The sequence below is a fragment of the Oryctolagus cuniculus genome, chromosome 5, assembly GCF_964237555.1.
Source record: "Oryctolagus cuniculus chromosome 5, mOryCun1.1, whole genome shotgun sequence".
NCBI lineage: Eukaryota > Metazoa > Chordata > Mammalia > Lagomorpha > Leporidae > Oryctolagus > Oryctolagus cuniculus.
Window position 1 is genome coordinate 127,086,340 of NC_091436.1, and position 20,976 is coordinate 127,107,315.

General features: G+C 53.0%; 2 protein-coding genes across 2 annotated transcripts; one reads left to right on the forward strand and one right to left on the reverse strand.

Annotated features, from left to right (window-relative positions):
* The first annotated feature begins 8,662 nt into the window (after positions 1-8,662).
* Positions 8,663-9,667, forward strand: PEX39 (peroxisomal biogenesis factor 39). Its single transcript, XM_051855718.2, has one exon. The coding sequence runs from the start codon at positions 8,815-8,817 to the stop codon at positions 9,385-9,387; it is 573 nt and encodes a 190-aa protein (XP_051711678.1). The 5' UTR covers positions 8,663-8,814; the 3' UTR covers positions 9,388-9,667.
* A 528-nt stretch (positions 9,668-10,195) lies between these two features.
* On the reverse strand, positions 10,196-19,070 carry RPL7L1 (ribosomal protein L7 like 1). The gene is made up of 7 exons (XM_051855713.2): positions 18,727-19,070; positions 17,997-18,105; positions 16,553-16,713; positions 14,936-15,073; positions 14,165-14,274; positions 13,780-13,994; positions 10,196-12,049 (listed from the first exon to the last, which is right to left on the reverse strand). The coding sequence occupies exons 1-6, from the start codon at positions 18,738-18,740 to the stop codon at positions 13,786-13,788; spliced, it is 741 nt and encodes a 246-aa protein (XP_051711673.1). The 5' UTR covers positions 18,741-19,070; the 3' UTR covers positions 10,196-12,049; positions 13,780-13,785.
* Between the last annotated feature and the right edge of the window lie 1,906 nt (positions 19,071-20,976).

A 20,976-nucleotide genomic window follows, 5' to 3' on the forward strand; every position in this document is an offset into this window, starting at 1 on the left:
GGCCCACAATACCGGGAGGTGCACCTGTTCTGTCTGTCAAACGAAAATAATACCCCCTGATGGACAACGAAAAACAAACGTCACCTACATGCTCAATGATAAGGAAATAGCTACATAAGTGATGGTGCCTCTGCATGATGTAACATGACACAGGCCTTAAAACACCCACTCATCCTTTCATTCAAAACCATTTATTGGTCTCTGTTTTATGCTGGGAATTGGGGCTGGGGAGAGCAAGAGGAAAACAGATCTCAGTGGTTAAGGTGAGGGGGCAGTCAGGAAATGGGCCCACAGTAACAGATGCTGAGATGGAGTGTGTGGGGAATCAGGAAAAGTGCTTGTACACTGATATTTGAACCAAGTCTTCATTTTTTAAAAGATTTTGTTTATTTATTTGAAAGTCAAAGATACAGAGAGAGAGGGAGAGAGAGAGAGAGACAGGGAAAGACAGAGAGAGAGAGAGAGAGAGATCTTCCATCTGCTGGTTTACTCCCCATATGGCTGCAACAGCCAGGGCTGTGCCAGGCTGAGACCAGAAGCCAAGAGCTTCATCTGGGTCTCCCACATCAGTGCAGGAGCCCAAACACTTGAGCCATCTTCCGTTGCTTTTTCTCAGGTCATCAGCTGAGAACTGGATTGGAAGTGGAGCAGCTGAGGCACAAACTGGCACTCGTATGGGATGCCAGCATTGCAGGTGGTGGCTTTACCCACTACACCACAGCACTGGCCCTATGACATATCTTTTCTTTTTTTTTAAAGATTTATTTATTTATTTGAAAGTCAAAGTTACACAGAGAGAGGAGAGGCAGAGAGAGAGAGAGAGGTCTTCCATCCGCTGATTCACTCTCCAGTTGGCCACAACGGCCAGAGCTGCGCTGATCTGAAGCCAGGAGCCAGGAGATTCTTCAGGGTCTCCCACGAGGGTGCAGGGGCCCAAGGACTTGGGCCATCTTCTACTGCTTTCCCAGGCCATAGTAGAGCGCTGGATTGGAAGTGCAGCAGCTGGGACTTGAACCAGCACCCATGTGGAAAACTGGCACTTCAGGTGGTGGCTTTATACACTATGCACAGTGCCGCCTCCCCCATGACATATCTTTTAATTCCAGTTTCCCATGAAAGTTTTATTTATTTATTTATTTATTTTTGACAGGCAGAGTGGACAGTGAGAGAGAGAGACAGAGAGAGAAAGGTCTCCCTTTGCCATTGGTTCACCCTCCAATGGCCGCCGTGGCCAGCGTGCTGCAGCTGGCGCACCGCGCTGATCTGAAGCCAGGAGCCAGGTACTTATCCTGGTCTCCCATGGGGTGCAGGGCCCAAGCACTTGGGCCATCCTCCACTGCACTTCCTGGCCACATCAGAGAGCTGGCCTGGAAGAGGGGCAACCGGGACAGAATCCGGCGCCCCGACTGGGACTAGAACCCGGTGTGCCGGCACCGCAAGGTGGAGGACTAGCCTAGTGAGCCGCGGCACTGGCCAGTTTGTTTGTTTGTTTGTTTGTTTGTTTTAAATACACACACATACAGCCAGCCAGATACACAGAGATCTCGCAACTGCTGGTTCAATTCCCAATGCCGAAACAGCCAGGCCAAAACTGGCAGCTGGGGAACGGGATCTGGGTCTCTCGTGTGGGTGGCAGGGACCCAAACACTTGGACCATCACGTGCTGCCTCCCAAGGTGAGCATTAGCAGGAAGCTGGAATTGGAAGCAGAGCCAGGACTCGAACCCAAGCCCTTCCATAAGGACTGTGGGCGTCCCAAGTGGTGTCTCTACTGCTGCACCAAGCCCCCCCCCCCCCATGAGCTCTCTGAAAAGCCCTCCTGTGGTTCTGGTTCTGTGGAAGAGCGCCCCCACCCTGCAGGGAGGGGTAACGTCCCAGCGGGGCACCAGCTGAGGCTGATCCTCCCCTCTGCTATCCAGGCAGCTGCCTCTGGGCCGTGGGGCAGGAGTATGGGCGGTGAGTCCCCTGGCCAAGAGCCCATTTGGACATTCCCCGGCTGTAACATGTGCTTCCTGGTTGGAGACCCTGCTGTGTGGAGTGCCCTGGTGACAGGCACGGCATGGCGAGGCTGTGGACAGAGCACCTAAGGAGGAGAAAGTCCAGCCCATCCACGGGGGGGGGGGGGGGGGGGGCGGGTACAGTGGGCAGGGCGGGAGAGCAGTTGCGTCAATCCCAACCAGGTGAGAATGGTGCCCGATCAGAGCCTCAGCATTGGCCACAGCCAGATCAGCCCTGGCAAGGGGATGCCTGCGTGACTTGGCCGACCTGTGGCCTCCAAGCCTGCTGCAGTGGCCGTTTCTACACGGATCCGTCGAACAAGCCACAGGGGCTGCAGGAAAAGAGGCTGGCCCTCGTCCACAGGGCTGTCACCTGTCCACCTGGTGATTCCTCTGTCCTGTCTGCCCTATCGCAGTTACTGTATCCACCTTGCCTTCTGTTTAGCATCACCAGCTGGCCGCCACACCACCAGGCACGCCAGGATGCCACTGCTCTCACTGACATCAGGGATCTGGTTCCACTGCTTTTCTGGCCCACAGAGGACAGGCGCCAGGGCGGTCAAGTGTACTGTTGCCACTCATGGTGCATTTACTAATGCCAGAGGAAAGGGGGGGTTCCAGACCCTCTCTTTAGTTAATATTGATTTATTTCAAAGGCAGAGTGACAGAGAGAGAGGGAGAGACAGACACACACACACACAGATCTTCCATTCCCTGGTTTACTCCCCAGAAGGCCTCAAAAGCCAGGGCTTGGGCCAGGCTGAAGCCAGGAGCTTCATCTGGGTCTCCCCCATAGGTGGCAGGAACCCAAGCACTTGGGCCAGCTTCCTCTGGTGCATTCACAGGAAGCTGGACCAGAAGCAGAACATCTGGGACTTGAACTTGGACTCTAATAGGGGATGCCAGTGCTGCAAGCAGCAGGTGGGGAGCTCAACCCATTGTGCCACAACGCCAGCCCTTCCAGGTCCTCCTGCAATCCGCAGCTCGGGAGAGCTGAGCAAGACGCACAGAACTCTCCCAGAGTTCCCGTCTCCCCGGCCTTTCTGATTCCTTCCTCTCTGGTATGCCAGGGAGGTTCTGGCATTTCAAGCTTATTAACTGGTATTAAATTAGGCTGCCATTAAGTCCAGGGCTTAATTAACAGCCCTAGCAGGCTATTATTGCCCTGCCCAGGTGCTTGAGCCAACACATTAAATCCCAAATCCTGGATGAGCCTCCATGGCCAACGGTTTGGCCTAGCTGAGCCTGCAATCCGCCCTCGTGGGTGCAGTTCCCTTAGCACCCACTCCCACACATGCTCCCAGCACACCTGCCAAGGCTGACGGGCAAGGTCTGGGCATCCTCTCCGCGTGGGCCTTGTGCTGCTCCATCCTGGAGTCCAGGATGGGTGGGGGTGGGGAGGGTTCCGTAGCTGATGTCCCGGGAGGGGGAGTGATGTGAGAGGAGGGTATGCCCACAGTCGAGAGAATTTCCGGGGGAAGGTGGGGTTCAAGTCTCCCAGATGTCTCTGTGCGAGCTTTGGCATGGACCAATGCCATTCGTTACCTTAGCAGGAGAGACCTCAGCAGGGAGGAGCATTTAGCTAGCACTGAAACTTGGCAACTTCCACCACGGCATGGTCAGCGGCGCGCACTGGGCCTGCAGGGGTGAGGGCTGCTTCTGAGCCGCTCACTCACTTTCCCGGCCACATGCTGGGGTCCTCATTCCCCCCAGCAGGTTCCTGCAGAAGCCACCGCATCGAGCAACCACAGTGTACTTCTCCCGTCCCCCAAAGAAACACAATGAGGACATGGCCACATGGGGCTACCCAGATGCCTCTCCTCTTCCGGGAGGAGGCCACCCCTGCACTCCTTGAATTTCGGACCAGCTCAATCCTCGTACCCTGTGCGGGCTGCTCTGAGAGTCAGCTCCCATGCTGGTGAGCAGGCGCAGGGAGCAGATGACCTACTGATAGTTGGGTAATTTGAGCAGAATTTAATAGAGTCTATTTGGCCGGCGCCGCGGCTCACTAGGCTAATCCTCCGCCTAGCGGCGCCGGCACACCGGGTTCTAGTCCCGGTCGGGGCAACGGATTCTGTCCCGGTTGCCCCTCTTCCAGGCCAGCCCTCTGCTGTGGCCAGGGAGTGCAGTGGAGGATGGCCCAGGTGCTTGGGCCCTGCACCCCATGGGAGACCAGGAAAAGCACCTGGCTCCTGGCTCCTGCCATCGGATCAGCGCGGTGCGCCGGCCGCAGCGCGCCAGCCGTGGCGGCCATTGGAGGGTGAACCAACGGCAAAGGAAGACCTTTCTCTCTCTCTCTCTCTCACTGTCCACTCTGCCTGTCAAAAAAACAAAAAACAAAAAACAAAAAATAGAGTCTATTTAAGGGCTGGTGTCGTGGTGTGATGGGTTAAGCTGCTGCCATGGGGGCACCAGTTAGAGTTCCAGCTGCTGCATTTTCCATCCAAGTCCCTGCTAATGTGCGTGGGAAAAGCACTTGGGTACCTGCCACCCACCTGGGAGACCCGGATGAAGGTTCCAGCTCCTGGCTTCAGCCTGGCCCAGTGCTGGCTGTTGCAGCCACCTGGGGAGTGAATGAGCAGACAGAAGATTCTCTCTCTCTCTGTAACTGACTTTCAAATAAATAAATTTTTTTAAGAAGTGTCTCTCCACAGAGGCGAGGGCAGGGTGAAGGGGAAGTCCCAGCGGCAGCGCAGTGGCCGGCACCAGTCACAAGCCCGAGGCCGTGAGCAGAGGCGCCGGGCTCAGGCTCCAAAGCCAGAGCTGCCACCCATGCTGCTGCTGAAAGGAAGACAGTGAGCAGGGCTCCCCCTGCCCTCTCTCTCTCTCTCTGCGTCCCCTCCCCAACTCCGCTGGCCAAACCTAGAAGCCGGAGGGGAGGGGGCCCAGAGGCATCATGGGACTCGCATCCCCAGAGGCAGGGTGGAGGGGGCGGAGACAGGGCCTGAGAAGGCTCTGCAGGCCCAGCTTGGCTGAGCACCCTTCGTTACCACAGTTCACCTCTCGGGCAGTCCTGGGGTGCTGGCATGCGCACCCCTCACTCCCCCGACAGGAAGCCTGCAGCGGAGACAGTGAAGCGCTTTGCTCCAAAGGCCAGAGGGAGGATTAGGACCTGTGCTCAGTCTGGTTCCAGAGCCAGGCTCGGGCCAGCCCTGTACACTCAGAAGGGACCTCAGGGACTGGTGTCGTGGCACAGTGGGTGAAGCTGCCACCTGCAGGGCTGGGATCCCCTATGGCATCGCCAGTTTGAGTCCTGGCTGCCCCTTCTCCTTCCTTCCTTCACCTTCTCCTCCTTCTAAGATTTATTTGTTTATTTGAAAGGCAGAGTGGCTGGCACCGCGGCTCACTAGGCTAATCCTCCACCTGCGGCGCCGGCACACCGGGTTCTAGTCCCGGTTGGGTGCCGGATTCTGTCCCAGTTGCCCCTCTTCCAGACCAGCTCTCCGCTGTGGCCAGGGAGTGCAGTGGAGGATGGCCCAAGTACTTGGGCCCTGCACCCCATGGGAGACCAGGAGGAAGCACCTGGCTCCTGGCTTCGAATGGGCACAGCGTGCCGGCTGTAGCAGCCATTTTTGGGGTGAACCAACGGAAGGAAGACCTGTCTCTCTCTCTCTCACTGTCCACTCTGCCTGTCCAAAAAAAAAAAAAAAAAAAAAGAATAGACTGAGTCCGTTATTGTCTTGGTTTAATTTGTGCTGCTATAACAACACCAGAGCCTGGGTAACTTATAAAGAAACTTGATTCGCTCACAGTTCTGGGGACTGGGAAGACCAAAACCGAGGCGCCGGCATCTGCTGAGGCTGGGTCGGAACCTGGTGGCAGCCATCTCAGGGGTGAGAGTCTGGGAGACAGCGAGAGAGAACCGAACTCATTTGATAATAAACTCACTCTTGCATAGCAAACTCACTCCCAGGATGACAATGTAGATCCACTCACGGGAGCTGAGACCTCAAGAGCCAGTCACCTCTTCTCAGCACAGCTGCACTGGTAGCAAGTTTCCAACCCATGAGCCTTGCGGGGAGGCATTCAAACCAAGCAGCCAGGCCTTTAGTTAACATTTTTTAAAAGATTTATTTTGGAGGGGCTGGCGCTGTGATGTAGCAGGTAAAGCCACTGCCTGCAATGCCGGTATTTTATATGGGCGCCTGTTTGAACTCCCTGCTAATGGGTTGGGAAAGCAGCAGAGGGTGGCCCAAGTGCTTGAGCCCCCTGCATCCACATGGGAGACCTGGAAGAAGCTCCTGGCTCCTGGCTTCATCCTGGCCAAGTCCAGGCTATTGTGGCCATTTGGGGAGAGATACAGCAGGTGGAAGTTCTCTCTCTCTCTGTCACTCTGCCTTTTAAATAAATAAAACAAATCCATTTTTTAAAATACCCCCCAAACAGCCAAACTCCATCTAGGTTTCCTGTGTGGGTGGCAGGGGCCCAGGGACTTGGGCCACCTCTGCTGCTTTTCCCAGGACATTAGCAGGGAGCTGGATTTGGAAGTGGAGCAGCTAGGACTCAAACCAGTGTCCCTGTGGGATGCCAGTGTCACAGGCAGTGGCTTAACCTGCTATGCCACAATGCCAGTCCTGAGATAGAATGTTTTTTAAGTTAAATCATGGATGGAAGATGTATGAGTTATAAATGAGCTCGGGGTACCTGCAGCCCGTCTCCAGGATTCGGGGTTGATACCCACCCTGGCCACCTGTTGCAGGAATAACCTCACAGCAGCTGGCTGACTCTGGCAGAGGCTCTGGATGTGTCTGGGTGAGAACCGTCTTTGCCTCTGTCTGTGGGCTCATTCCTACTCCTTCCTCCCCACCTTCTGCATGCACAGCGAGGGCACAAGAGGAAAGCGGCTAGCCTAGGGACAGAGCACTGAGTCAGGAGTCAGCAGGCCTCAGTTTCAGTCCCGGCTCTGCTACTCCCTCCGCGGGCTCAGCTGTGGTGCATGGAGGGGTTAGACTCCGGGGTTGTCTGAGGGGCCTCTTGGCCGTCCCTAACTTGAAGGCTCGTCCTACCCATCTTACAGGCTTGTGCTGGGGACAGAGTGACACTGTGAGAGAGGAGAATGATGACCCTGCAGCGACTCCTCCTCGCAAACATGTGCACAGCACGCCACACCCTGATTCTGAGCTTGCTCGTCCTTGTTGTGCCTGGGAGGACGCCCCAGGCAGGCTCTGACTTCACGCAGAGGCTTCCATCTTGCTTTGGCTGGCAGGAAAGAAAGCAATGGTGGAGCCAAAAGCCAGAGCCCCCGGTGAGGATGCTGGATGTGGAACTTGGGCCAGGGACATCAGAAAGCAAGTGAAGCTGGGGAGTCGGGAGGAAATCATTAGAGCAAGAACTGTAGACGACCCGGGGGACTGAGCCAGGCCATAGAGGGCAGCACAGCTCCTTCCTCCCTTCATTACTCTGGGTGCCCCCCACCCAGTCGGGACAAACGCCCGCCCGATGAAGGGCACAGCCCCCAACAAGACTGCTTTCACTTCCGATGTCAGCTGCAAGCTCCGGGGTCTCCACACCGCCCCTACTTCCCACTGATGGGCGACAAAGTTGGGGGAGATTCCCATTTCGCATTCACATTTGATAATTCACCTGGACAACTAAGAGCACGCAGGCAAGTGCTGTTGTTGAGATGACAGCACGTCAAAGCGGCACGACCAGCAAAGTGCAGAGCCACATCGGGTGAGGTATGGGGGCGGGGGGAGCTCTGGGTGCCAAGCTGCCATGGCCTCTGCCTGTGGACTCGGGCTGTGTCACTGGGTCACCCTCCAGCCACTCAACATGGGCCACAACCAGGAAGCTCTACTGGGCTTTGTGTCCTGAGTTTTGATTAGGGTCTCATCACTCAGGCGTGCATGATGAAACCACGGGCTGGGGTTAAGTCTGCTCTCTCTGCTCTTGCGTGGCTCCGAGCCCCCGTCTGCTCCACCACATGGCCACCTGATGCAGCACGGCAGCACTGACTTTACCATTTTATTTATTCGAGAGGCAGAGAGACAGGGAGACAGAGCGAGAGTGTCCGTCCCGTGGTTCATTCCCCAAATGCCCCCAGGGGCTGAGATTGGGTTGGAATGGGAGATGGAAACACAATCCAGGTCTCCCACATGGGTGGCACAAGTCCTTGAGTCAGCACCTGCTGGCCCCCAGGGCTTGCATTAGCAGGAAGCTGAAGCTGGAAATGGAACCCAGGCACTCCCATATGGACTGTAGGTGTCTTGCATTCATTACATTAAATGTCTGCATTTAAAAAAAAAGATTTATTTTATTTATTTGAAAGACAGAGTTGCAGAGAGAGGTAGAGTCAGAGAGAGAGGTCTTCCATTTCACTGGTTCACCCCCCAAAATGACCACAATAGCCAGAGCTGAGCTGATCCGAAGCCAGGAGCTTCTTCTGGGTCTCCCACGTGGGTGCAGGGGCCCAAGGACTTGGGCTATTTTCTACTGCTTCCCCAGGCCACAGCAGAGAGCTGGATCGGAAGTGGAGCAGCCGGGACTCGAACCAGCACCCGCGTGGGATGCTAGCACTGCAGGCCAGGGCGTTAACCCGCTGCACCACAGTGCTGGCCCCACGTTTCTTGAGAGGATTACTAGAGTTGTATGCTTCTTAAGCATCACAGCAGGAGACAAATGAAGCTAGTTCGTCCTTCTAATAATAATCAAGCTTGATTATTTGGTTAAGGTGGTGGTCAAAGGGTCAGGCTCGCTTTCAACGAGAGAAACCTTAAGATTATTGGCATGGACCGGCCCAGCAGCCGGCCTTCGCCGCCCGCCCTCGCCTTCGGGAGCACCAGGAACGGGGAACGGCAGGACGTGGCACGAAAGCAGGTATGCGTGCTACCCGCGGCGGCACGCCTGCACGCATGTTCCGCTCTGTCCTGCCCTTCACAGCTTGGCAGTCTATGCCTTTTTGTTCTGAGGCAGGCACCTTCCACGTTGGGAACTCTGGGCTGGGCCCCGCCGTGTCTGCCTCTGCGGCGTTTCTGCGCGCAGCCGGCCAGTCAAGTGCTTCCCCGTCTGGGCTTGGTATGGTCTACGACCTCCCTTCATCTCTTCTCACGATGGTTGCGCCCACATCACAGGAAGTGTTTGCTTCTCGGCCTTCCCGTCATGCTTCGCGGCCCAACATGGAGGGCCTTCCCAGTCTGAGCTCCTCCGGCGGAGGCTCTGCACCCGCTGGGTCAGCCCCGACCTCGATGACCCTGGCGCAGCTCTTGCAGGTGGTTCAGCAGGGCCAGGAGGTCCCGGGCCTGGAGAAACTGCACATTACGGCGACCCATGGCGAGCCCACGGCGTCCGTGCTCCCGCGGAAGCCCAAGCCCTGGGAGGCCGCGGGCCCGACTGACCCGCCGCGCGCGTCCGCCCTCGGCCCGGGGCCCCAGGCCCCGGCCACTCTTGGCTAGAGGACCGGCCCCGCCGAGGCAGCAGCGGCACCTTCGGAAATGAGTACTGTGGTTCCTGAGGTTCGAGGGACTTTGCCGCTGAGACCTGGGGCGCGTGGCGGCGTCCTGCAGGAACTCGCGACCCTGGATAACCAGCCGTGGCCTCTCAGCTGGAGTTGATCCTGGAAGCATCATCAGGATGTGCTGTATTTGTATTTCTGAACCGTAACCATCCGTTAAGAAAAAAAATCCTTTTTCGATTCTTTACATGCAACTGAAGCAAAGCTTATACTTTACTGCCCGCGGTGCGTTTTCATTTCAAACACCCTGCCCAGGCCAATCCACAGGGAGGGGTTATGTGGGGGATCGGAAGTGCTTTACTCGGGGGTCCGTTTATTCTGGTAGTAATGGAAAGCTAGGAGCCACGTGGCATCTGCATCTTAGATGGCTACTTTCCAGATAGTCAATAAAAGTTTTTTTTTTTTTTAACCTTTTCAGAATGTGTTCAAAGACACTGAAATTCCAAACCATCTTTAAAAAGCTAACTTTGGTTGACTTGGGGTCTTGGAGCCAGGTGATCAGACAAGGGGCTCGAGAATTAGAGTAAATTCCCATCGCTGTCTTGTGATGCCACTGCATCTACTCTTGCTCCTTAAACTGGATTGTCCGTCTACAAAGCCTACAAGACACCCGATGTGTAGGTTGACTACTGCAAACAATACATACTAACACCCCCTCATGGACTGTGTCATAGGCTAGCTTTTCCTAGCAATAAATCTAGTCCCATTTGTCCAGGAAACTGTGTCGTGGTACATTAAGAACAGCACGATTCTTATGAAAACTTTTTATTCACGAAGAACTATACACTTACTTCTATTTGGCATAATTCAATAACCAGACTGGCTAGAGGGTATCAGCTTCATTGTGCAGAAGAGCAGAGACATTGTTCCCATATTTATTTTTTTAAAAAATATTTTTCAGAGGGGGAGAGAGAGAGGTCTTCCACCCATTGGTTTGTTTCCTAAATGGCTGCAACAGCTGGGCTGGGCCAGGCGAAAGCCAGCAGCCCAGCACTCTCCATCCAGGTCTCTCTCAGGGGTGGCAGGGAGCCAGATCAGAAGTGGAGCAGGCTGGATCCGACTGGTGCCCTTACATGGGATGTCCACATTGCAAGCAGCCACCTTAACCCACTGTGCCACAACCCCAGCCTGTCCTCGTATTTAGTATGACAGGTCTGAGGTACAAGGCCTGTGTTTTCAGACTCACGACTGTTTTTCCATGACTTGGTAATACATCATTTTAAAGTAATCCGATTTCACAATGTTTTACAGTATAAGAGTGACATCTTCTGCCAGGTGAACTCTGGAGCCAACCATCCTAATTAATTACCTCACAACCTGGCATGTTTTAATGCATTGTTTTACTGCTAACTCATTTCACAGCTATGTTTAAGGGCTCCATGAGCCAAAATTAAAGCAAAGTTGATTTGAAGGGACCCAGGAACACAGCCCTAAAGCAGGTTTTCCTGTTTAACTTAGGCCTGGCACATCCTCACCAACTGCTTAGATCACAAGCTGAGGCAATTTAGGGCTGGACCGCTGATGAAAGACAAAGATGTACTGACTGACTGACCCCTCCCTCCCCAGGATTAATTTCCCCATAACTCTTGTTGCTGGCCTATTATGTCATCAACAGGATAAAGAGCAAGACTTCTGGGGTCTAGAATATGAAAGGAAAAGGTCCAACTAAGCTGTTTATTTGGGGCCTTAAAAAGCCAGTGCTAATTTCACTCAAACCAAACTGAGAAAATGGTTCGCCACTTCCTGATCTGATGCTTAATCATCAGGGAAACCAGGAAATTCAACCCCCAAGCCAGAGGGGGAAAGGGTGGGCATTTCCAGACTTACAGATGGCACAAGAAGCCACAAGAGCTGCCAGTGTGCTAGCGGAAAACACCCAACTGGCTTGATGGGGAAAAGCCACCTTGGTCAACTCTGGTATTCTGTAGGATACGGAACCAGAGATTAGCAAGATGAAGGCCTGGGAGACCAACCCTCCTTAAGAGCCGGACTTCTTCGCCCCGGGGGCTCAGCTGCCTGAGAGGGGTTCTATGAGCTCCCTGAAATTCCAAGTAAAATTTTGGGTATGTGTTTGCCCGGTGAAGGGATCCTTCCTTTGAAAAATTCTGAGCTAAGAAAAGGAGTACGGCAGCTCCAAGCTAGAACAGAAAAGCCATCAGACACATTGAGAAGCCAGCCAAGTGAGAGTGCCTGCAGTCGTCACTGAGCAGCTGGAACATGGATCCACAGCAGACACAGCACTGTTTTGGTGCTCTGCTTCCTAACTGTATTTCAAGTCTCTTCAAAACAAGGCCCTGGCAGCCCCCAAGTCCTGGGAAATCTTGACAGATGCTCCGGCCAGTCATTCACCAAAATCAAATGCCAGGACAGAAGCTGTGACAAAGGAAGACTCCTTCTTCAATGGTCGGTGCTGAGTCCAGAGGAGGCAGCACCCAAGATGGAAGACAGTGGAACCTCTCCTTGGAACGGGGTAGGGATGAGGTGCCTGCCATGATCACAACTATCTTTCCCTTGATCTGTCCTTTCCAATTTCCGGGGATAAGGAAGAAAATCTTCTCTGAAGATACTTGATAATAATTCCAAAAAAAATCTTTCCAGATATCCTGAGGAAGAAAAACACAACTGTAGTATTACGAGAGTAACAGCAGCATAAAAAACAATTTCAGAGAGTTCAGATTTCTTCAACTTTTTGGAAATTATTATTATTTTTTTTTTTGACAGGCAGAGTGGACAGTGAGAGAGAGAGACAGAGAGAAAGGTCTTCCTTTGCCGTTGGTTCACCCTCCAATGGCCGCCGTGGCCGGCGCGCTGCGGCCAGCGCACCGCGCTGATCCGATGGCAGGAGCCAGGAGCCAGGTGCTTTTCCTGGTCTCCCATGGGGTGCAGGGCCCAAGCACCTGGGCCATCCTCCACTGCACTCCCTGGCCACAGCAGAGGGCTGGCCTGGAAGAGGGGCAACCGGGACAGAATCCGGCGCCCCGACCGGGACTAGAACCTGGTGTGCCGGCGCCGCTAGGCGGAGGATTAGCCTAGTCAGCCGCGGCGCCGGCGGAAATTATTTTTGAAAATCAATTTATTAGAGATTCATAGAGAACTCCAATCTGCTAATTCATGCCCCAAATGTCAACAGCCAGGGCTTGGCCAGCCAAAACCAGGAGCTGAGAACGCTATCCAGGTCTCCCACACTGAGTGGTAGGAACCCAAGTACTTGAGCCATCACCTGCTGCCCCACAGGCTCTGTTATCAGCAGAGAGCTGGAGTCGGGAGCCAGAGCCAGGTATGGAGACCTAGATGTGGGATGCAGGGGTCTTAATGGTTAGGCTAAACATCTGCCCTGAAGTTAGTTTTTTATTTTTTTCTTAAAAAATTATTACTTTTTAAAGATTTTATTTATTTGAGAGGAAAAGTTAGAGAAGAGACAGAGATCTTCCATCTGCTGGTTCACTCCCCAGATAGCTATAACAGCCAGCGCTGGGTCAGGCCAAAGCCAGGAGCCAAGAACTTCATCCAGGTCTCCCATGCGGGTGCAGGGGCCCAAGCACTTGGGCCATGTTCCCAGGCTTTCCCAGGCACATTAGCAGGGAGCTGGATTGGAAGTGGAGCAGCTGGGACTCCAAACTGGCACCCATATGGGGTGCCAGCACTGCAGGTGGAGGCTTAACCTGCTATGCCACAATACTGGCCCTAGTTTTTAAAATAATATTTCTTCTCCATTTCCGGCTAAATGACCAAAGCAATATAGAAGGTTCCATGTTAGTGAACATTTTTTAGCCTGTAACTCTTAGGATAAGCACAGCCTCATGATCTGATTGGGCAGTCACTGTTCCAAGCAGGTCTCCATCCATGAGACCAGCCTCCTCTTCCCCTCCAGAGTCAAGGCTACTCTGAAATACTCTCAAAGAGTAAATGCAAAAACAACTATTCCAGCTGGCGCTGTGGCTCAATAGGTTAATCCTCCGCCTTGCGTGCCAGCACACCGGGTTCTAGTCCTGGTCGGGGCACCGGATTCTGTCCCGGTTGCCCCTCTTTCAGGCCAGCTCTCTGCTGTGGCCAGGGAGTGTAGTGGAGGATGGCCCAAGTGCTTGGGCCCTGCACCCCATGGGAGACCAGGAAAAGCACCTGGCTCCTGCCATCGGGTCAGCGCGGTGCACCGGCTGCAGTGCGCCGGCCGTGGTGGCCATTGGAGGGTGAACCAACGGCAAAGGAAGACCTTGCTCTCTGTCTCTTTTTCTCACTGTCCACTCTACCTGTAAAAAACAAAAACAAAACAACTATTCCACGGCAAGGAATGGTTCATCACAAGTCCGCCAAGGGCAGCCGTGCCCTGCCTCACCTGGGTCTAGTTCAGCTGGCGGATGAGCTGATTGATGCGTTCACCCCGATAGCCAGGTGAGCCCATCTCCTTGAGGAAGCCCACTCTGTTCTTGCTAGCATGACGGGCCACTGACAGCTGGAAAGGGCGCAGGAACCTCGCAATATTCTGGAAATACTTCCCCGGGAAGGCAATTTCATGAATGAGGTCTTCCAAGCAGATGACACCAAATCTCCCTAAGAAATGCAAGGGCACAAATTCCTTTATTCGACATTGGTCTAGCATAACAGCTCTAGATGCAGAGCTGGGCGCTATGGCAGGTTCCTGGGACCCCAAAGACAGACCGTGGGTCCAACATCAAGACGCCCGCTTTCTGCCTTAACTGACCCCTAACCACAGCACTTACCCAGGTGCTCCTCAATCACGGTGTTGTCTGTCAGAGGGATGCTCTTATCGTTGACCCTTGCTTGCCCACGTTTCAGGATGAGTTCCCGGACAGACTTCAGATTTGGAAATCTATGGAAGGCAGAATAAAGTAGAGCCTTAGCCACTGCAGTACCGCGGTCACGTTACATTCAGTGGGCTCCGTGTAGCACACAGGTCACTTAGTCCTGCAGCCTGGCCGAGGGGAAAGGTTTGGGAAGTTCTCCCCCACTCCATTCCAGCCGAGGAGCTTGGGAATCCAGGAAGGAGGAGATTAAAAAACTAGAGTGGCCCTGACTATGTAATTAAATTTTTGGATACAAATACTCACCGAGCAAAAAAATTTCTCTGGGAAAAAACAAGCATGCAAGAACAGAGACTACGACCCGGCTGAAAGTCTGCGACTCCGGCCTCAGGTGATGTCTGCTAGGGTGTGGAGGAGCTGGAAATGAAACCCGTGCCTCTGCTGCGTCTAGTGCTTGAGGAGCAGTGCTGTCACACAAGCACTGCCCCAGCTCAGCTTCCGGAAGTTAAGAACTAACCTCCTTCACCCACCTGAGCCTCTGCCTGCCAGCAAACAAGCCCAGCTCTGCTGCTGCAGACCATTGTCCGCATGGCTGACCCCTCCCATGTCCCAGGGTTCTGGATTTCTGATGACTGTGGTCACAGCAGAATGAGCCTGGAGGAGGAAACCCTGAGCACTTAACACACTCGCCTGCGAGCTGATGTGAATTCACATGGAAATCCTACTCACCCCCAGGTCACGTAAGGTTCCACTATCCGCAGCAGTTTTAGGTTTTGGGGGGTGACCTGGACAAAGACGCCACTGAACAGTTTCTTCAGGCGAAGTCTTGCAATGGTCCTCTCCACCAGTGAACTCACCCCGTTAATCCTGAAGTGAACGGCAACAGTCAGGCTCTGTCTCAGGTCAGTTCCACAAGTACTCGGCAATGTGGGCTACTGCCCTGGGCATCCACACAGAAAGACACAGACCACATCTTGAAAACCTCACTTTGGGCAACGTTGTGGTGTGGCAGGTTAAACTGTCACCTGTGACAAGCCAGATTCCGATCCAGCTCCCTGCTAATGCGCCTGGGAAAGAGCAGAAGATGGCCCAAGTGCTTGGACCCCTGTCACCCACAACAGAGACCCAAAGAGAGTTTCAGGCTCCTGGCTTCAACCTTGCCCAGCCTGAGCCATTGTGGCCATCTGGGGAGTGAACCAGTGAATCAAAGATCTGACTATGCCTCGGGTCAGCACTGTGGCATAGTGGGTAAAGCCGCCGTCTGCAGCGTCGGCATCCTACACGGGTCCTGGCTGCCCTCTTCTGATCCAGCTCTGCTACAGCCCAGGAAAGCAACAGAAGATGGTCCAGGCACTTGGACCCCTGCACCCGGAAGAAGCTCCTGATTTCAGATCAGCTCAGCTCTGGTCATTGTGACTGTTTGGGGAGTGAACCAGTGGAAGGAAGACCTTTCTGTCTCTCCTTCTCACTGTCTGTAACTCTACCTCTCAAATAAATAATTTTTTTTTTTTTTTTTCAAAAAGATCTAACCGTGCCTTTCACATAAATAAAACACATCTTAAAAAATGATAGTAAAAGCTCAGTTTCAGGAGACACTCTCAGTAAACACATCACTTACCTGTGATGTGCAGCAATGTCTGGGGTGCTATGGGAACGTAGAGGGGATCCCTGAATTTGTGGGGTAGAAGGTATGTAGGATTACCCATGACTGGCTAAGGAAGCTGGACTTGTTTCTACACACAGTGGAAGCTACTCAAGGTTTTAAGTCAAAGACACAGTCAGATTTCCCGACAGTCACCGAGGGCGGTGGCTAGCACAGATCTGAGTGGGACAGCAGGGGAATCCAGTGAGAAAGGGCTCATAAGCAGTGATAAGTGGGGTGAAGAGGACGGGGTCAGATATTCAGACCCACATATTTCACAGCAGGTGGCAGAGCTGGACGTGCGGCTAGACGGTACCAGCAAGTGTGGAAAGTGCCCCCCAGTGCTGATTACGCTCTATCCACTCCACTGTTTCAGTTCCTACAAGGAGGGCTCACCGCCCCCACCCCCCCAACTTCTGCACATGTGCCTGGTAAACCTCACGTGCTTCAGGTCCAGGTTCAAGTTCCTGCCTTAGTGAGGGCATCCTCAAACACCCCGCCTCCACTACCCTGCCCTTCCCGTTGAGGGCACTTACTTGAACCCTGCAGACAGAAACTCTGCACTGTGCTCAACTCTAAATTCCAGGCACGATTTGCCTTAGGGGCTTGGGGTCTAGCATCTCTGTATCTTCCCAGACAGGGGCCTAACGCTGGATCAAGTTTGCCCTAGCCTCAAGGAATCCAAAACTCAACCAGTTCCCTACCTTTGGAGCCGTACAACAAAGGCCAAGGAATGCTTGTCTGGCATTTCCAAGGCACGAGGTTTCACTTTCAGTCGTCGGAGCCGGACTGCATCCCGTCGCTGCCGCCAGGAATCGTGCACGAAGGACTCCAGTCGCTTAAACCTGAATTCTTTTCTTTTCCTCTGTCAGAGAAGACAGACGGTCATCTTCAGCATGTTCTGCCTACAGTCATCTGTATGCCTACAGCTGTCATTCCTGATACTGACAGAGTGTATTTCTCCCTGTGTTCTACAAGGACAAGCAAACAAGCCTCCTCTATTCTTATGAGGGTATTTAATGGAGTTAAGATTTCTTTCTTGCCGGCGCCGTGGCTCAATAGGCTAATCCTCCACCTTGCGGCGCCGGCACACCGGGTTCTAGTCCCGGTTGGGGCGCCGGATTCTGTCCCGGTTGCCCCTCTTCCAGGCCAGCTCTCTGCTATGGCCAGGGAGTGCAGTGGAGGATGGCCCAGGTGCTTGGGCCCTGCACCCCATGGGAGACCAGGAAAAGCACCTGGCTCCTGGCTCCTGCCAGGATCAGCGCGGTGCGCCGGCTGCAGCGGCGGCCATTGGAGGGTGAACCAACGGCAAAGGAAGACCTTTCTCTCTCTGTCTCTCTCTCTCACTGTCCACTCTGCCTGTCAAAAAAAAAAAAAAAAAAAAAAAGATTTCTTTCTTATGGTGCCCAAAATTTTGAAGTTGATGCTTAGTTTTTACATAAGGTACATATTCCTATGAATTTTTTTTGAGAGGCAGAGGGAGAGAGAGTGAGCCAATCCCAAACTGCTGGTTAACTCCCCAGGTGCCTGGCAGACAGCAGCCAAGAGGAGCTAGGAATTCAAGCGGGTCTTCACTCCCAGGTGGGAGGGCCCACATCACCTGAGCCCTCACTGCTGCTTCCCAGGGTCTGCCGAGCAGGAAGCTGGTGTTCAGATCTGGAGCCAAGAACTGAATGAACCCAGGCACTCCGATGTGGAACGCTGATAGACTATACTCCTACCCCTCCATGAACTTTCTGAAGACCCAATATATGTATGTTTCCAAAATTTTTTGCACCAAAAGAATGTTATCTTTTAATTTCATTTCCCACGGATTCATTGCAATATCCTAGCATGCGGGAGAAGTGAGAAATCCAAGAAAAGATGAGAAAATGCGAATCCTTAAGATTTCTGAGAAATAAATAGTCTAATGTGCTTTCAGCCAGTGTTTACCAACAAGTATTTATGGAACCTAACATTATGTTAAGTGCCACGAAATACAAAACAACCATCTGTTTCTTGTTCTCTAAATACTTATCTCCAGACACTTAGCATCTGAAACAATGGGGCGGGTGGGGGCTTGTCCAAGGCGAGTCTAGACCAATGCGTGCTGAGTAAGATTCACCAAATACAGATCCCAACGCCTTTTTCCCGGCTTCCCGGCATTACCTCCCTCTTGGCCAAAAGCTCCTGCTTTGCCTGTGTGGCTTTGAGGGCTTGATAAGCCTTCCTCTTTTTCAGGAGATTTTCTGGAACCAATGGAATCCTTTTTCTTTGCCTGATACAGAAATTTGAGATTAGCAGCAATAATATGTATGAAACGAACACTCAGTGGATTGTTCCCACCAAAACCATATCCTAGGCTTTGGGGAACACGTCCATAAAAAAAGCCCCAAGGACTGAAATTCCTGGGAACCCTTCGATCTCCAAACGGGTTCGTAACGTTCACTCGTTCCCCAAAGCCTTAAAAACTCAGGAATCCCCAGGTCGCTGGATTCGTATACATCAGTGAGGCTTTTTATCTATTTAGAAAATACCGAAGCCTTTCATAGACTCTGGCAGCGATTAAGACTCTAGTGAAACTCAACGGGACTGGGGCAAGTGTAGACCCATATACAGGGTGACTACTTAAAGAGTGGGTGATCCGAAATCTCGCACTGTCTACACCGCTGCAGAAAGTCAATCCTCGCCCCTGGAGCTAACCCGAACATCAAAACGACCCCTTCCCGTCTCAGCCCTACAGCGCCTCACTCATCACCCCCACACTCCGTAACCTAGAACATTTTAAACTGTCCTTGCTCTACAGTCCACCTTAGTTTGCGCCAACGAGGCATAAACACGTGGATGGAATCGGATACTCAACGCCCCGCTCCAGAAACCCAAAACATCCAACACTCACTCTTCTTCCGCCATCTTTCTTCAGCGGCAGCTACTGCACATGCGCACCGCACCAGTTGTTGCCGAGAGGAGCCGCTCTACGTTTACTTGACCATAGAGACGTCTATGCGTACTTGCCCGCACTCTGGAGGACCAGCACGGCCGGCGCCTACTTACAGCCGGGAACCGCTGCGAAGAGGGCCTGCCAACCCTGATTCCTGACAGTAGTTACACAGAGCTTCCTTCACAATTTTCTAAACCCAGCTGCTTTCACTGAAACTACATTTCCGCGGATCAGCTGGGAACAGTAACACGTTTCCCACAATGCACCTGGGGCTTCCGCTGTCGCGTCAACGCGGCGTTTCCGGCGGGCGCTCTGCGCAGGCGCGAGGTCTCCTTTTCGCTGGGCTGGGAGCTCCGGGAGCTGCGGCTTTGGTGTGGGTGTGGATGGAAGCGGTTGTTTGTAGGCGGCTTACGGTGAAGAATAAGGCTGCCCGAGTCCGTGCGCTCAGCTCCGTCGGGACCCTTGAGGGAGATGGTTAACCTCGCTGTATCTCGGTTTCCTTACCTGTGCAATGGCTGCCATGGGGCGTTCACCTCCCAGCGTTCCGAGGAGCTTACAATGCTCTTAGCACAGTGTCTGACAGTGAGCGGCTGAGCTGAAACTAGCAGTCCACACTGCCCCCTGCGAACTCTTCCCCCGTGTAGCACCCGCCGCCGGGAATGTGCGCTGCTCGTGTTCCGGGTCTACATCAAGTCCTTGGAGACGACTCACGTCTGTCGTCTGGAAGGCGCCAGAGCATCGCTGCTCAGGCGTTCCCATGGCCAGGACCCTGTTAAGATGCAGGTGTTGATTCCGGGGTTGGGGGAGGGGCAGATTAGCAGGGCTCTGGTGTGGTCTCTGCTCTCCCGGAATGCTTTTCATGGTGTAAGAGAGTGGTCCCAGGTGGCGGTGTTGTGTTTTCGTTTTTGAATTATAGATGTGTTTGTTCCCTCAGCGCATCCGTGTTCGGTTTTCATTATTTCTTCATGCTACTGGCAGGGCGGGAGCCATACCTGCCTTGCTCATCCTGGGTCCTAAGGCTCTAGTGCCAGTTTTCCAATCTTTGCATAATTGACGTTTTGGGCCAAAAATGTAGTTGTTCTTGGGACTGCCTATGCATTGCATAATGTGTAGCTGCATCCCTGGCTTCTGTTAGCAATGCCAGCAGAACCCCTATTCTTATTGTGACAATTGCAGATGGCTCCGGGTATTTATCCTATGGGTCTAGTGCAATGTCGTAATTTAACAGCACTTAAAGTCAACACCATCCTATATCATTGACTTGTTCCCCTAACTAGATTGGTATTTTTTTCCCCTTGATTATTTGAGAGGCAGAGAGAGCGAGCCCTCATTTGCTGGTTCACTCCCCAGATTCCCACAACAGTTGGGGACAGGCTGAAGCCAAGTGGCCAGGGACTCAAACTGGGTTTCTCACGTGGGTAGCAGAGAGCCAAACTTGAGTCATCACCCCTGGCTCCCAGGGTCTGCATTAGCAGAAAGCTGGAGTATCAAAACAAGGCACCCTCCTATGGGACCTAGACAGTAACTGCTAGGTCCGATGCCCACAGATTGGGTGTTGCTGGAGGGTGGGGAATTGAATTCTAATAAAACACCTGTTAACACAGTGGGTACCACCTTCAGGGGCTTGTGAACTGTGGCTGAGCTCACTGCTCAAGACATCATACCGTAGGTGCTAGTAAGCAGTCCAAGCAGTTAGGGCCATGGACAGAGCTCCTCACTACCTGATGGATCAACGTCAAAGGGCACAGTCTTCAGAGTCACAGAACTGTCGCTGGACGCTCATTCGCACAGCGCCTCACCATGTGTCTCACAAACAGGCCGAACAGGAGGAACCGTGAGGTGTAGGCCATCCATTAAATCAGGAAACAAACGACAGAAATGGCAGTACTTTGCTACTTCCCCTGTCTAATGGATAACAGGTATCTGTGGTACTATAATCCTGAAGGGAGAAGGAATTTCAGGGTCATGAACAATACTCCCAGCTGAGTGGGGTCTTTTATTTTTTCTTTGCTGGAGACAAACATCTTTATTAAAGACAACACAACTTGGATCAACATTAGTTCAAAATCCTTCTATTTTTGACTACATAACTTATGTTCAAATGGGACTTTGAATGTCAGGATTTGGGAAATGGTTTTCTGATGCCAGTAGATGGTGCTACGAGAGTACTTATTCTCAGTGCCAAAGGCATTGCCCCACCAGACTGAC